The sequence below is a fragment of the Porites lutea genome, chromosome 5 (assembly GCF_958299795.1).
Source record: "Porites lutea chromosome 5, jaPorLute2.1, whole genome shotgun sequence".
Classification (NCBI taxonomy): Eukaryota; Metazoa; Cnidaria; class Anthozoa; order Scleractinia; family Poritidae; genus Porites; species Porites lutea.
In genome coordinates this window covers 6391070-6407687 of record NC_133205.1, presented here as the reverse complement: position 1 = coordinate 6407687, position 16618 = coordinate 6391070, and the positions used below count along the sequence as shown (strand labels likewise).

Genomic DNA, 16618 nt, shown 5'->3' with positions numbered 1-16618 from the left:
GCTTACCTTTTGAGATGCACTGAAAACTATCAAGTAAGGCCAGAACCGCTTCAGACTTTTCAACCGTCTTACGCATCAAGCAAGGTGAAAAACGAAAACGATGCCATCCGAATCGGATTTCCGACTTTGCCAAAGCGACGTATTTCTCAACCAAAAACCCTATAAACAAACTAGCCATGAATAACAGAAGACTCTTGATAGCAGCTGAATTTCACTTTGTACATTAAGTGGAAAAAGACAGTTAAAAACATCACAAAGTTGACACAAAACTCTGTCAGCTTCAGCTGTCAAAGAAAACAAGTTTCAAGATGCTGCATAAATTTTCCGCGTGAACTCACCTGTCAAATTTTGACCAATCAGAGTATAAAAATTGGACGTAGAGCGTGACCAACGCGTGACCTTGGTGAGAAAAGTCAAAAGCAACTAGCATGTCCTCCCTGCCTATAAAAACTGGCTTAATTCTTAGCTTCCGAGGTCAGTTTGAAATCAAAAGTTTAATTGTGCGGCACATATAAAACACAACATAATTCATATGAATTGAAAAATTAAACTTGAGCCTGCAATCATTTGAAAACTAGTAACTTGTCAGCGGATAACTTTAAAAAGATACTCGACCTCGATGGGTCGACACCTGAGCCCGCGATATGATCAGGTGATACTGGTCAGCGGATACCCTGTTTTGACAGCTGTCAATTGATCACAAGATTGATGTGCAATATGTCTGCAATATCAGTCTTCCTGTGCTCCCAAACTAGAAAGTGTGATTGAACATTGGTTGCCCTGTGGTGCGGACGGACGGGCGGGCTGAGGGCGGTGTACGGTCACGTGATTACCAAATTTTCTGGGATGCGTAGATTTACTTACCCATGGTGCTCCGCAGGCGCGCTTCGCGCGCCAGAGCTCCGCTATCAAGAACAGGAACATTTCTTCAAGTTAAAACTGAAACTTCTGTATACTGCACAATAACAGGAGCCCATCACCGGGAAGGCTCCTGACTATAAAACTCATTTTTATATCATGGACTTAAAGCACAGTGAGTTTAGCTTTCCTCGCTCCTGAGTCAGAGAAGAATTCGATTTTCTCTACATCGGCTGATTCAACCATTCGGTAGTCCGGTAGACCATCGATGTTGATTTTGGTTTTTGGTCCCCGAAAATAACGACCCCCTGAGAGTAACCATACCCCGAAAGTAACGAGCCCCAAAGGCTGCTCATTCCGAAAGTAAAGAGGGTCGCTACTATGGTAACTCTGCGGTATAATTGTACAATGGGTGATTAAGAACAAGATTTTCTTTTATCTGATTCATATTTTCAATGGATGAAAAGCGCAGCTCGCGACTAAACACCATGAGGTCACTGAAGTAGGCATGTGTTGTTGTTCTGCTATCTCTCTTTAAGCCAATATCGTACACTGAATGGCCTGAATTCCTAAAGTCCATTGAGTCGCCCGTGACAATCATACTCTTCTTCATCTCTCCGTTTATGAAAAGCCTCAGGGTACCTTGGGTGGCTTGTATACGTCCCCAAGTCATTGCCACGTGACTCCACTGGTTAACTAAGAGAGCACTGCTGCAAAATATTAATAGTGAGGTGATTGTGTTGTAATGGGTGGCGTTAAAAGGTAAACTTATTTTCCTCGAGTTATTTGACTATGGAGGACCTAATTACATTTGAATTAATTCCGAGTAGCGGAACCAAGATAGCCAACTTTTCAACGAAAAATCATTTCAACCAAAAATCTGACATTTCTGAAATTTTAGGGCCATTTATACGGGGAAAAATAAGACGTGTCTTAAATAAGACGCGAACTTTCCGTATAAACGGCACATTTCGTCTAAAATAAGACACGTCTTAGCTAAGACGCGTCTTATTAGATAAGACATGCTCGTATAAATGGTACAGTTCGCGTCTTATTTAAGGCGCGTCTTATGTAAGACGCGTCTTATTTTTCCTCGTATAAATGGCCCTATTAAATATACTGATGTTTACATTACTTGATTGAAATATTGAAATAAAGTGAGCGAACCCAATACGTACGTATTATAATCAACCAGCTTTTGTTGACGTCAAATTACGTCACGGTATCAAAAGTTAAAATACAATTTTTGGAGGAAGCTCCCGATCCGAAATGAAAAATTTTACAAATCGGAGAGGCTTGATCTGCGAGACACTGACAAGTCACGGTATTTTGCAATAACCGAGTTCGATAATCGTTTTATCATTCGGTCACTGAGTATGTTTTTTAATGAATATCTGTCATTTTGCCATTGTTACGCAAAAGCGCTCGCAAGAAGGAGAAAAGCGCGCTTTCATTTACGCATGAGCAGAATATTATTTGCAGCCAAACACAGTTGGACGACATTGTGTATGAGCAGACCATTATTTGTAGGTAAGCGATCTGCCAATGAAAAGGAAGAAAAATTTGCATTAAATGATAAAATCAGTTATTAAATACTCAGTGATTTACTCGATGATCACCCATCGATGTCCGCTTGAAGCTATTGACCATTGATTAGTCATCTGCCTTCAGAAATATTTCGAATAAGAACAGTGGATGCCAGTCCGGCAGATGGATGTTATGACCATACCGAAATCCAAAAAGAAACAAAAATTAATGAAAATCATGTACTACTACATACTAAAATGGCCAGGCGAAGATACATACTAAAAAGGCCAAGCGAAGATACGAAATTTCTCTTTGAGGGTTAAGAAATGTTCACGCGAAAGCTCGGTATTACATTGGTGTTTTAAGTGTATATAATAATGTCTTTTTTACGATTCAAAATTATGTGTAAAATATGTATCATAAATTTAAACTCCTTAAAAATCTTGCAAGAACCATTTTTACGTCTTCAAAACTCGCGAAGTTCCTTCAAAAATGTCCGCGTTATCGCACTACAAGGATGACACAGAATGATTTGCAAGAATGTATAATAATTGATAAGATGGTGGCAAATACGAAGGATTGTCGTTGTCGGAAACTCCCCAGTTATCTTCAGAATCTTCATTTCCTGCGCTATACCTTCGTTACAGTGAGCTATATCGCTTAACTCCTCAAAAAAGTCAATGAACTGAAGCTGAGCTCGAGTGCACTGACTGACTTCACATGAAGTCATCAGCTTTCCTTTGATCGTTTGCTCGTTCCCAGTCCCCATTTCTGAAGACATATTTTTAAAGTTCACAATACGCCACTTCCACATTTCCCATAATGCACCTTATTCAACCCCCCAAAATTTTGCATAAGCATTGTTTTCAATTTCTCTTGGGACGGCTGTAATACCCAGGAGAAATGAAAAACAAAGGTCATGCAAAATTTGGGGGGGAGGGGCAAATAATGTGCATTATGGGAAATGTGGTAGTGGCGAATTGTTCTTTAAACTTAATATTTAAGGACCAAATTCAAAATTTCGTGTAATATCGGCACTTTAACTAGGTGAAGATACCTACCCTGTACAGGTGCGGTCGAAAAGTTTTTTACCAGATCGTCGTGCATGTGCCTCGCCACAAAAGTGACTATGCTGGTCAATAAATAATCGAAACGACCAAGGAGAAGACCAGTCGCCATAAACTGTATACTCGTTTCCCTCCAAGGTCTTCATTTTGATCCATACGGCGATTGTCAGGTTTGTGCGATGAATGGGAAGAGACGGAGTCTCCGCGAACGTCCCACTACTTCCGTCTAAATACAGAGCTGTTCTTCCATCTTGTTCCTCGTATCTTGCAGATCCCTTCAAACTGCAAAAGATATAAAGACAGTTTGTCTCATCTTACGTCGTTAATTCCTGCCACACGAAGAAATCTGAACTCTGTAGAATAGAGATTTTTTGAGATCGTACCCTACTTTACACTAGTTAATAAGCCAATTCCGAGTTCCAAAAAACCCTCACTTTCAAAATGAAGCAAAGTTCACAACCTTTCTCAGTGCCTTCTCATGAAAATGAGTTTATTTGCATTAGAATGAAAAATCATCTCTATATCAAAGGCTGAGCACGTACAGAGTCCCAGGGGAACTCGGAGATGGCCTACTGCTGATAATTCTAAAACTTATCTTAAAACAGTTTACTTACCCTCACTCACGCAATATTGTACAAAACCAACCGGCTAAAAACCTTTTTTTTTTTCTTCAAATAAGTCTTAAAGTGACTGTGTCTTGGTTTTCGAATTCATTTTTGAAATACCAATCACGAGTCTTTATTTTTTTTGTGTATGTTTGACGTATTTCTTTGCTTTTTAATAAAATTGTTGTTATTTGGAATAAGAGAAATCACTTGTGAATGACAAAGCCAGAGCTTGGTGTCAAACAAATTCGCTTGCCAAACATTACATCAAACGTTATAAACACTCACAAGAAAGAACTTTGAAAAACTGTGAGGCTAACAAGTTTTCAAAAAACATAATCGTACTCCGTTTCAATCCGGCTTCATCACGTTTATCCATAGAGAGGAGAAGTGGTTACGTCACGTTGCCATGGTAGCAAAATTTCTGGATGAAAACAAACCGAAAACGTCACTTAAAAAGTGAATAAACTTTATCGATGTTATCAACTTTCACTAAATTTCTCAAATGTTGGCGAAATTATCTGGGGTTCAATCCGGAAGGACCGTATCTAAGAAGAAAAAAAAAAGAAAAATTATTCTTCTACTCCATAAGGCGGGCGCGTGCAATTAGGAAGTTTCATGACGCAGCCGTGATGCAGGTGCAGAGTTGTCGTTTTGCTAACGTAAGTCTGTTGCTTTTCCCTTTCTCGTCACCGTCGCCGTCGTCGTTCCTTAAGCTCCCCCTTATTGTGATCCAGAAATTTTTGCTACCATGGTAACGTGACCTCACACTTCTCCTCTGTACTGTCTTTGAATTGTTTTTTGTACCTTCTTTTCATGTTCTGAGCAGTTATTTTCATGTTTCACTAAATTTGGTGCCAGTTTCCATTGTTTGGAGAAATTTGTGAAATTATGGGATTTGTTAAGATATTCTGAAAGAACAACGTCCAAGACGCCTACTCGCCAAAAAATAGCAATTTGGGGCAGATTGTCTCTTAGATATTAGCCCAGTTATGCTCCGATGACTCCATACAAATCATCTAAATCTTACCTGGTTCCTAATCTTATGAACCAAGCCAAATTAAGAAGGATTTGTATGGGATCGTCACAGCATAACTGGGCTAATATCTCAGAGACAATCTGCTCCAAATTGCTAATTTTTGGCGAGTAGGCGTCTTGGACGTTGTTCTTTCAGAATATCTTAACAAATCCCATAATTTCACAAATTTCATTTTTATGACGTTATCACTTCGGTACTCTATTTGGGTTGTAGTTAGGCCTCTTGATGTACATCAAGCCCTGATCACTATTTGACACAAATGGGCCGATCCGGACGATCCGGACGATCATATGGAAACCAGGCTTAAAAGAACACACAAGGAAAAAAAAAAGATTCTTCACTATTTCATTTATTTTCTTACCTGACTTGACTATCCGTACCATTGAGAGGCCAGAAACGAGGGAGACCTGAAAGAAATTATCGTTGCAGTTTCAGCACAGGGTAGGCTAAAAACCGCGCGACGCCAATATAGCGCTTTAAAAAAAAAAGTCGGAAAAGGATAAGTAATATGGATTAATTAAAGAAATAAGAATTTAAAGGATGTTTACAACTGGTTTCGAGATGATTTTTAAATTAAAACAATCTCTCCTTAAAACAGATAATAGAGAAATTTAGATTCTAAGACGAGGACGACTATGAGAACATACATACATACATACATACTTTATTGAGACTCCCTTCAACAGGGCTTTTTAGTCACAATGTTAATTTTTACATAATACTGGTAATAAAGAAAATAAAAGAAAACTTATTTACAGTAGTTCAATTAAATTCAAAATACATTCAAAATTATTCAAAATATATTCAAAATTATTTCGCATGAAATATCTTATTAAAAAGTCTCCGCTTAAAACTATCAATATCTTTAGTGTTCTTAATATTGTCAGGTAGCCCATTCCATTCCTTTGGACCCCGAAAATAAAATTCCCTTTGTCCCATTGATAGTTTACATTGGGGGACCACAAAATTGTTACATCCCCTTGTGTTCTTGTTGTGAACTGCTGAACGTTAATAAAATATTTACCTAAATAATCTGGAGCTAACCCATTTACACATTTGAATACTAAAACTAAGTCATTAAATAGAACCTTCTCCGTAACATCTAAACATTTAAGAGATTTCCCCAATACTAAGTAGACTAAGTAGTGCATGCGCGCGAAACAACGTCATTTTGGCGGGGAAATGTGATAGCCATCGTCATTTTACTACGGGTTTTAATTTAGCAAGAATGTCGTAGTGGCGAAAACAAATTATCAAAAATGTTAGGAGTTTTATCATTCAGCAATCGGGAGAGGGCTTAATCTCCTTCAACGGAAATAAGCCAACTAACTTTTGTGGTAAAAAAAAGCCGAATGATGCTTTCCGGGGAATCAATTTTTAGAGAACAGGCGAGAAAATTAGGAATTGAAGTCTAAGGTAAAGCTTCTATTATATCGTTATGAGAATATTTCTGTTTTGTGGGGTCTGCAGGCCAGGAGTTAGATCGGTTAAGACTTTCTCGCCCCATGTGAGGGAATCTGGATTCCGGAATCGCGAATTTTTGGAATTTTTGCTTGTGGAATCCGGACTCCTGGCCTTTGGAATCCGGAATATATTTCAAGAAATCCGGAATCCCACCAACAATTGGGATCTGGAATTCAAGTTCCAGAGACAAAGAATCGGGAAACCAGGCGTCTGAATCCAGAATCCAAGACTGTGCTGTGAGGCGAGAGTTATCAATACTGACCTGATTAGTTCAACCATAGTTATTAGAGGAGATTGGTTATGAAAAGCGACAAACATCAATGATAAAAACAACAGTGCTGCAGTTTATGTTGGAAGCACCCTGAAAGTGCACAATCCTTTGTTTTCTGTTGGCAAATTGTTACGGAATAAATTAATGCAACGTTTTTATTGGTCAATACAATCAAAATGATAGGAATTCTTTTGAACGTTGTGCACTTTCAGGTCCACAAAAACATATAACAAAGGACTTTGACGGGTTTCATAACTATTCCACTCAATTAACTATGGTTCAACCTACCATCAGCCATGTCCCGATGATCTGATGTGGGTTCATCTTTTCCTGGGATATAAGTTAACTTCTTTCAGCAAATCAGTTAGTTTGATTTAGATATACTAGATTTGGATTTAATTACTCACTTACAAAAGTCCACGTTAACCTTTGCGCAATTGTGATACACGAAAGACTGAGAACCCGGGGGGGGGGGGGGGGGGAGTACTCCTGAAAATTCTTGGTGGGGGTTGTGCTGCCCGGTTCTCCAAATCCGTATTTAAGACTAAAACATGTTATTTTTCACAACTGTTTTCAGACTTGGGCTCTAAGAAGTTATGTCATCATTAGTTAGATAAGAACGCTAACAAAAAGATTTCTTATTAATTCCATTTCGAATACGTATATTACTTTCTTTTTATTCATCTGACTTAATTGAAACGACAAATACGTTCATGTTCCCCCGTAGTTACCTCGAAAACCATACCCAATTCCAGACCAAACTGGGGCAAAGTCTATACCCGTTTTTGAAGACGGTGTGTGTTAAAACAAACCTTCAATGAATTGAACAGTCATGTAAATTCGGGTCAAATCAGTTATGTAGTCCTGAGGTCTTGTCTCCTTGGATCTGTTATTTAGTTCACAGACTTTTTCCTCCAGCTTGTAGTTGTAGCTCTGGCATCCTGGGTCGTTTTCACATCTTATGACGCAATCAGAAGGGCGGTTTATCTTGAATGTCTCATATGTGTGACCTTTAAGCATCTTTCCATAATCTGAACCTCTGGAATTACATTGACCAGCGGCTTTTCCCAATATCCAGAAAGCAGTGGGGAGTAAAATAATAAGAGACGGTAGTTTCTGAAACATGCAATCCGTCATAGTGCAACTATCTGCAAGGAGGCTTACCTTGAGTCTTACCTGAAACGAAACTTGGAATAAATGGAAAGCGATTACACTGTTCTTAGCGTATTTTTCGTTCGTGGTTCGTTGGGTAAGAGCTACGTCTTTTTCGATTACATAGACCATAATACGTTAATAACCAAGTTATGCAACCTAGACATGCCTTGCAGCATTGTTAATTGGATTATAGACTTCTTGTCAAATAGTTCGCAAAGAATAAAATTAGCTAGAGGTTGCTTCGCTGAATGGGGCTCAGTCCCGTCCGGGGTACCACAGGGTAACAAATTGGGGCCGTGGTTATTTATCCTAATGATAAATGATCTTACTATTCATTCGCCCTTTTGATGGAAATTTGTTGATGATACCACGGCCTTAGAGATCATTCATAGGGGAGATGTTAATAATGCTCAGAGTATCACTTGGTTGCATAAAAATACTTGCGATGAACCTAAATCCGGAAAAATGTAAAGAGCTCAGGATTTCGTTTGCTTGTAGCTCCAAGAGTTTCATGCAGTTGTAGTTGAGGAAAAAGAGCTACAAGTTGTAAGTAGTACTAAGCTTCTTGGGATCACTATAAGTGACACAAATAATGGAATAGATGATCTTGTTGAGAAAGCCACAATAGAGAGAGGTTATACTTTTTAGTACAGCTAAAGTGGGCACAATTGCCGTGAGTAGATTTAGCAACTTTTTACACAACTTGTGTACGATCTACGTTGGCCCACGCTCGATACATTAAAATTGTAACATGATTCCAAGACTTTCTGGTCATTTTTCTACACTTGGTTTGGTTTTCTCTTTGCTCAATTCACTTCTGGGAATTGCGAGACAATGGAGTCGTGAAAAAGTTGCAATTTTGATCCTAAGGCCTCGGAGTCATGTTAGAATTTTAATATACATGTATTGAACGTGGGCTATTAAGACTATACAATACCAGTATCTTATTAATGAGCTCGTGCGTATCAAGAAGAGGGCGCTATCGATAATTATACCGGACTTGAGCTAAGGCGATGCTTGCAAATTTGGGGGCATCACACCAATGGTAAACCACTAGCGCCAATTGTGTAGCACATTTTTTAACACTAGTACTTCCGTCAAAAATCATAATCTCTTCAACTTATTGCCGCGTCGTAACAATCCTAGGTTTAGTTTGAGAAACAATCGCGCCTATAACATTCCACTTGTTGGTGTTAATAGGGCGAAGAACTCTTTTATTCTTGCACGGGCAAGACAGATGCCTCCTTTTAATTAAGAATATCGACTGTTTTTTGAGCAAATTGTAAATATTTTGATGTATAAAAGTTTTTAATTCTGATATATTTTAAATTATTTATTAGATTTACCATATTTTATAGTATATATTTTAAAGTAGTTTTTTCTAGAAATTCGTAATAGTGTTGAAAATAATTGCATAATTCAGCCTTTGGGCTGCGAAGCGATTTTTAATGAACTATCTATCTATCTTAACTAGACTACGTGTCTCGCAATCAAAAGCAAAACAGACACAATCATTTTGTCTCCATACATTACTCATGCCAAAATCTGCATTTAAACTATGGCTATGGGTACAGTGTCCAATAAGAGAACTTCTAATGGCTCAATATCTGGAGCCATTGCGGGTTAGCGTCCGTTCATAAAAGAGATATTTTGATTTTAATTTAAAGTCTTCGTCTCTTAAAGGTGTATACACATAGTCAAAAATTAATAAGTATATATATCAAGTTTTTGAAGTTGTAAATAGACAAAGGCGTCAAGAATGAACGCCAATTTTTTTTTTGGCATGTAAGCTAGGTTCGATTGAAAATTTGAAAGTGTTGATGTAAATTTATATTAATGACAGTTTCACGCTAGTTATTTTTATACGTCATGAAGATTATGTGATGAGTTTTTTTTAAAGAATTTTACAGAGCCATTCCGTATATAAGGAAAAAAGATCCCAAATTTGAATAAGGTTTTACTGTACTTGGAATGGACTTTAGGGGAAAAATAAAATAATTTTCTAAGATCAAGAATAAAAAAATACACCAAAATTTAATGGAGTGAAAATCTGATATCAAGCAGCAAAGTGTTCTTACTTTAGAGTAACTTTAGTGGTGTAGAATTTGTTTACTCATTCATTTATCACGGCTATTATTGAAAATATATAGGTTTGAAATTTACTCGCCATTTCAGTGTTTGAATCTAACACACAGAATTCGTTTATTTTCACGGGGTTATTTGCCAAACACTACGCTTTAAGTTCCCAATGGTGGAATTTGAGTGACAGGTCTAGATAAAGACCAAGAACCCTGTAAAGACTGCATTTTGACAAGACTTCAATCCGAAGCCAGATAGTGGTGATCAAATTTTATGATCATCATGCAAGGAAAGAATCGCATATATTTAAGGCGATTTGAAAAGACAACCGGTCTGATCTCCGAAGACTGTTTCCGAAAGACTTTTTTACCGCCTTTTTGCGCCCCTTGGTTAAAAAGAACAATTCAAATGAAAAGTATAACTATTTTTTTCTTAAAATTTATAGACAAAAGGAGTCAAGATAGAGAGATTCTCGCCGTGTTTAGAAAACCAATAGGGACATACAAGTAGAATAACTTTTCCTGTAAATAGTATCTTACCTTAAATAAAGAATTCTTTCGTTTCGCTAATTTCTTTCTTCACGCTACACCACTTACCATGTAAATGTCTAGGAGCGATACCTTCCAAGTTTGAGCATTAACAAAGTCGCCGCGACCACAAAACATGTATAGAATAAAGATGAAAATTTGCTATGACCCTTGTTATATTCAGCGCACTTGGCATCTAAGTTATCATAGTAACATAATGAGTTCATAACATATTTTACTTCCAGTTGGCACATTTGCAGGGGGACTAGACTCAATAGAGCCAATAGAGCACATTACGTAAGGTAGCCCGGAACTATTAAATAGCGTGTTGGTTACGTTTCTTAATCCCGTTTTTCAGCAGGAAAGATCAAACCGATTTCTATGATTTTTGGCCTCCTTAATGAAGAATATAGTGGAACTTATTAGAGAATGTCATCAATTTTCTAGGCATATACTACAAAACTTCATTTTTTCCAAAAATGTGAATAACTTTGAAATCCTACGACATAACCTTGTACTGTTATTTATGTTGGAAAAACCGCTATTCACGATTATTGCACTGGTGATGCACGGAAATAAACGTAGATCACGTATAAATGTCACGAATATTATTCTGTATTCAAAAGTACAGTATTTTGACACTCCTAAAACTTTTTGATACCTGTTTCTTCGAGGGAACTACAGGAGTGTATGAAGGTATTCGTCGTTTCAATTCTAAATGAGTAAGAAAGAAAGAGAAATACGCGATTTCGAAATATTAAATTTTCGGATTTTAATTTTGTTGTTGTTGTTGCCGTTCTAATCAAAGTAATGATGACATAATTTCTTAGCTCTGAAACGGGTATGGATTTTAGAGACCAGGTCTGAAAACGGGTGTGAAAAATGACATTTTTGTTCTGGAATAGGGTAAGGATTTGGGGAACCGGGCGGCACACCCTCACCAAGAATTCCCAGGAGTACACCCCGGAAACCAAAACGTCATAACTTGCTAAAACGACGTTTTTAGAGCAGGAAACAGAAAGAAAACAAGACAGAGACATCTCTTTATGAGGTATGTACACTTTAATGGCTGTATTGTTTATGTGGATTATAACCGTTTTATCGATCTTACGATGTACACCCAAACAAAACCTGTTCTTATACTGTATTTTGGTTTTGGAGACTGTTTTGAGCCTGGGCACCCTGTGATATGATTAGTCGAGAGGGGACGCGTCGCATACTAAAAATGCGACACTCGGTTTCCAGATGTAATGGTCACATCGATTCTAGGAGACCGTGTGTTTAATTGCCAGATACTCCCGTCTATAGAATACAATTAATCTCGTGGTCAGTATCCATACACCTTGCCATACTTAGGTTCACACTAAGTCCAATATGCGCAATTTCAAAAAGGAAAATATAAAAAGCCAAATAGGAATTAATTAGGCTTACTGATAAACTCTTCTAAGATTCATCAATTTGCAACATACAGTGACTGTAGGCGTACAGCTGTTGTATTTTCCATTTGTTTTTACGCTTGCCGAATAAAGATCTTGAAACCCTTATGTTTCAAATTGTTGCGGCTAGAGTGGTGTAAATTGGCTTTTCCTTTTTTTTTATTTTTCCTCTAAGCATTTTTTAAAGGCAAAGTTATTGAATTAGGTGTATCTAGCCGGATTTTTGAAAACGTTACGATCATTTGCTGTACTGAACATTTAAGCGCCAAGTAGAACTTTTCCGTCAACAGATTGTATGAGCCAAAAGCTATCTCCAAAGCAGCCAATATAAAAGCTAAGAGTTCAACCATTGCTTTTTTTTCTTCTCCTCCTTTCTTCCTCCTAGATCTTTCTTTTTTCTTTTCATTTTTTTTCGCTTGTGTGATTTAAGAGCTTATCCAGCGCAAAAAACCCTGCCTTTTGGCTCCTTTTACTCAAATGGCTGCATATTTCGTTAGGTTCGTTTTCAAAAAAATCTGCTAAAATAAAACAAGCAATATCATGGGAAGCTTTCTCTTCGTTGTGGCTGGGGTGTTATAAAAAACATATATGTTTTTTTTGTTTAGTGTTTCTGGGCTGGTTAGAAGTATATGGAGGGCATTAGCGAGAATAAACCGTTGCTTTATAATGAATGTCAGTTAGGTCTACTAAAAGGGTAATTAGGGAGCTTAAGGTGGCTCGACCAAGTATTTTTGTAGCGACATCTTCCATACTTAAGCGAATTGATCTTTAGTGTAAATCCAATTGCAATACATGTATTACACATAGACTAAACTTTATTATGATATTATTTTTTGGGTGATCGGATAAATATCAAGCGACAATGACGTCACAATAGTGTTATCTCTAAATCAAATTTCTGCCCTTATCAGCCTTTCTTTGGAAATGCTTTACGCTACCTATACTTTTTTGGGTGCTTGTCTTCTGTTGTGCGAAGTTTCACAAAAATCTATAAGAGGAATTTCGAGACATCTTGAAATTTGTAAAACAGGGTATAAATTATTTGCTAACTTTCGGAGCTTTCCGGAAAGTTTCTATCACTCATTCGTTTTGCAAACGACCTTTATAAACTCTTAACAACCAGCTAAACGCAAGTAGACTTGCGCGATTTCAAAGCAAACATGAAAACACGTGGATCATTAAAAAGCAATACTGAGCTCCCTACTATCATTACGCCAACGCATCACTCGTCATCCCAGGAATCCAGTCCTCTTGAGTGTCTGATTCGGGCACACGCAACAGAGAAAGGACTGGCGCCAAGAAAATCTGGGAAATTCTGCTTGTTCTCCTTCCTCCATTTAATTCGGCGATTTTGGAACCAAATTTTGATCTGTTTGTGTTAAAAAAAAAGAGATAGTTGTAAGATTATCGGCACAAACGACCATTTCGCCCAATGCAAGGTAATCCGGATTCCGGAATTGCAGGAATTTTTACTTTTGGAACCCGGAATCCGGGGCTTTGGGATAGTGGAATTCAGCTTAAGGAATCCGGAATCCCGCTTAGGATCGGACTCCGGAATCCATTCGCCCCAGTTTCCTTCTCGTTTCTACAGTGCAAATAGAAATGGAATCATCCTCGTCCCCAGGGCTTTTCACCCATTTTCTGAGGGAAGTCCTGAAGACAAGGTTCGCCCTGAATCTCTAAAAACGTCGCCAACAGCTAACCTGAGTTTCAGACAAATTCAGAGCTTCTGCCAACTGCTGTCTCTCTGTGCCCACTATATACTGCTGCTCTTCAAACAAAGATTCCAGTCGACTCAGCTGTTCACATGTGAAAATAGTTCTCTTTTGTCGCTTTTTCTTGATGCCAGAAAGGGCAGTGCAATGCAAATTTCCTGAATCGTCTCTGTTACCTACCAACACATTTAAATTTTAAATAGTTAGCAAAGAACTCCTGCATTTTCTCTAGTCTTGCCGCAACTGAGAGACATTTGTATTTTTAAACAGTAAATGATTATCGCCCCTTGGGAACTTCGGAAAAATTACTTATGATCAAAGACGATTGGAAGATGAGTGGTAAAGGCTGACGCGGACCAATGGTCAAGATAGAAAGAAAGTCTCTCAGCAACAGTAGCCAAAGGGGTAAAAACCAAGTCAACTTTTTCAGTCTAATCGTTCTATGTTTTGTAAAGTTTTGTTAAACGTCATTACTTGGATAATTATTACAAAACGATCCTATGTAAGCAGTATTAGCTGCGGTTTACAAATACATGCGCTTATGATTTTACAAGAATACAACAATGACAGCTTAATCTAATTGCGTGTGATAACCGGTACCATGGCAACGTTTCAGCTTTACCCCTTTTGCGCTCTTTTTTGCATTTCGAAAAAAAAAAAAATCAAATGTTATTTTTGTTATACACTTACTCCCTCATCATCCTGTTGTTTTATTTATCGCATTTCTTAAAAAATAGAGGTCCACAAGTACGCAAAGCTTTTGTTATACCTTCAAAATAAGGATTATAAAACAACTGAGGAACAGTCCAATGAGTCAGAGAATCGTTTTCACTGCGTGTTCATCAGAACAATTCTCGATAAAACTGAGACTAGAAAACTTTTCAACAGTCCTTACAGCTTACTGTATCTCTTAAAAAGTCATTTGCGATTTGTAATTAAGTCTCTCAGACTTCCTTGGGCTGTTAAAAGTGGAGATAAACGCCCTTTCAAATTAAAGAAAAACACAAATGTAAAGAGAACTTGTTCGACTTACCACCGTGCTGATTAGCACCAACGCCACTACTTCGCACAGGCTGCACTCGCGTAATATCCTCGTTTGACGGAGAATGAAAATTCTGAGATGCTAATGGGATCCCATTCACAGATCGGACCGGGGCCCTGTAAGGCTCAAAAGAGGACCTCCGCAGACTCATTAGAGAATTTACCGGAAGATGGACTTGCGATTCTGGATGTGTTTCCGTGGGGTAGAAACAACACGGTTGAAAAGTAAAACGGGTATTTCCGGGAGGTAAGGTGCATAGCGGACACAAAACCGGGGTAGGGTTAAAAGGTAAGGGATATCTAGCAATTTGCAGCATCTTCTCTCCACTCGCTTGCGCCACCAATGAAGCGATTCGATTGTTCCCCTAGTAACCACAGATGCACTGAAAGAACCTTGTTTGTAATTATCGAGGTATCGCTTACATAATAAAGCTAAATCACATTTACTCAATGTTTTTCATGGAATATTATATGATTTCTATTTGTTCAATGTAATGGCATATTGTTATTAATTACCACGTCGCTTTGCATTAATTAGAGATTTAAAGTCATGTTTGAGGCAAACAACAACGTGAGATTATATTCAAGGTGACAATTTTTTTGAAATTGCAAAATTGTTCGCTATAATGAGGTTTCGTTTATCGAGGTTAATTTTCACGTTTTACTATTACTAGGGTAAAGAAAATCTTTCGTTATACCGAGGACTTTGTTATACAGAGGTTCGTTATGTCGAGGTTTAACTGTATTCAGAAAATTTCGGTTGCGAAAAACTCCCAGTTGCTTAATGGAACCGGGACTTTAACGCATTTCCGCAGAGTATGCCGGGACAACATGGTTAAAAAAGAGAACGTTAAAATCTTCTTAACTAAGCGGTAGTTCACTTTAAAAAAGTGCTATATTGTGTTGTTGCTATTGTTTTAGCCTCCGTAGCACGCGTTTCCGTGCTGTTTCAGAGCAAAGACTGCGCTTAGTTTGGCTCTCGTTCCCTGCATTTTTCGCGCGGTTAAAAAATCTGAAAAAAATAAGGCCTTTCCTCGTCGTTCCTCGGTCTTCCTTTGCTGCAAAACCACACGGAAACGCTTGCTATTACGGCTACTATTGTTGATAAACCCTTTCGTCATCTCATATTTTTTAACAACTGTCGTGAAGAGCGAAACGGGTACCTTTACTTATGAAAAGCCTCTTTTCGCAGTATTGTGACGTGTTTTGAAACATCATTCAAGTGTTACTCTGGATGCGTTTCTTTTTATTCTGTTAGTTCGAGCGGGTAGTCTAACCGCCCATGCCAGTAACAAAAGCTTAATTTACATTTTTTCCCTTCTAGAAATGAATACCGCCCCCCCAGTCAATAACACTAGTTAATAACGGGAAATACACCTAGTTATTTTAACTGAAATACTTCGGGGAAGTAGCCAGACAACATTTTCACCGAGGCAATTGAGAAATTTAGAGTCGCGTTTAAACGGCAAACGGCAGATTTTGACTTTGTACCACGTGACCAAGTTGTCCCTTTTCATGTCGATTACTGTTCATTCATTCTGCAAAAAAAAATTAGTTATCTTTATTTCTCTTTAGTTATATCCATAAGAACTGTCTTGGACAGTTATCCTCAGCTTATTTTCTTTTTTCAGAAATTCTTAAACTTGAATCTGACGTTAGTCTAACTCCGTGAACATGACTCTAAATCTCTCTAATATAAGAGAAAATTTGTTTTAATGTATAGCCGACTTATCAACATATTATTTTTGTAAAGGCGAAAACAAGAAACTTATAAAATCATTAGCAATGCAACTGCCTCGGTTGCCTCTTTACTGTCTGCATATGGGAACGTGTC

The 16618-nt window shown here is 37.9% G+C and overlaps 2 protein-coding genes across 2 annotated transcripts; both read right to left on the bottom strand.

Annotated features, from left to right (window-relative positions):
• Nucleotides 1-1118: 1118 nt before the first annotated feature.
• LOC140937821 (uncharacterized) lies at nucleotides 1119-7968 on the bottom strand. The gene is made up of 5 exons (XM_073387397.1): nucleotides 7644-7968; nucleotides 7120-7161; nucleotides 5458-5503; nucleotides 3447-3734; nucleotides 1119-1568 (listed from the first exon to the last, which is right to left on the bottom strand). The coding sequence occupies exons 1-5, from the start codon at nucleotides 7966-7968 to the stop codon at nucleotides 1238-1240; spliced, it is 1032 nt and encodes a 343-aa protein (XP_073243498.1). The 3' UTR covers nucleotides 1119-1237.
• A 5115-nt stretch (nucleotides 7969-13083) lies between these two features.
• Nucleotides 13084-15620, bottom strand: LOC140938886 (ventral anterior homeobox 2-like). The gene is made up of 3 exons (XM_073388411.1): nucleotides 14777-15620; nucleotides 13732-13919; nucleotides 13084-13397 (listed from the first exon to the last, which is right to left on the bottom strand). Exons 1-3 carry the CDS (start codon nucleotides 15099-15101, stop codon nucleotides 13251-13253), a joined length of 660 nt encoding a protein of 219 aa, XP_073244512.1. The 5' UTR covers nucleotides 15102-15620; the 3' UTR covers nucleotides 13084-13250.
• Nucleotides 15621-16618: the final 998 nt, after the last annotated feature.

Excerpts from the sequence above, each read along its gene's own strand:
- LOC140937821 (XM_073387397.1), bottom strand. The coding sequence starts at position 7,968 with ATGACGGATTGCATGTTTCAGAAACTACCGTCTCTTATTATTTTACTC. Across the intron at positions 7,162-7,643 it reads GACTGTTCAATTCATTGAAG|GAAAAGATGAACCCACATCA; the intron begins GTTTGTTTTAAC and ends CTTATATCCCAG. Across the intron at positions 5,504-7,119 it reads TCATCGGGACATGGCTGATG|GTCTCCCTCGTTTCTGGCCT; the intron begins GTAGGTTGAACC and ends AATTTCTTTCAG.
- LOC140938886 (XM_073388411.1), bottom strand. The coding sequence starts at position 15,101 with ATGCTGCAAATTGCTAGATATCCCTTACCTTTTAACCCTACCCCGGTT. Across the intron at positions 13,920-14,776 it reads TGGTGCTAATCAGCACGGTG|GTAACAGAGACGATTCAGGA; the intron begins GTAAGTCGAACA and ends ATGTGTTGGTAG. Across the intron at positions 13,398-13,731 it reads TGAATTTGTCTGAAACTCAG|ATCAAAATTTGGTTCCAAAA; the intron begins GTTAGCTGTTGG and ends TAACACAAACAG.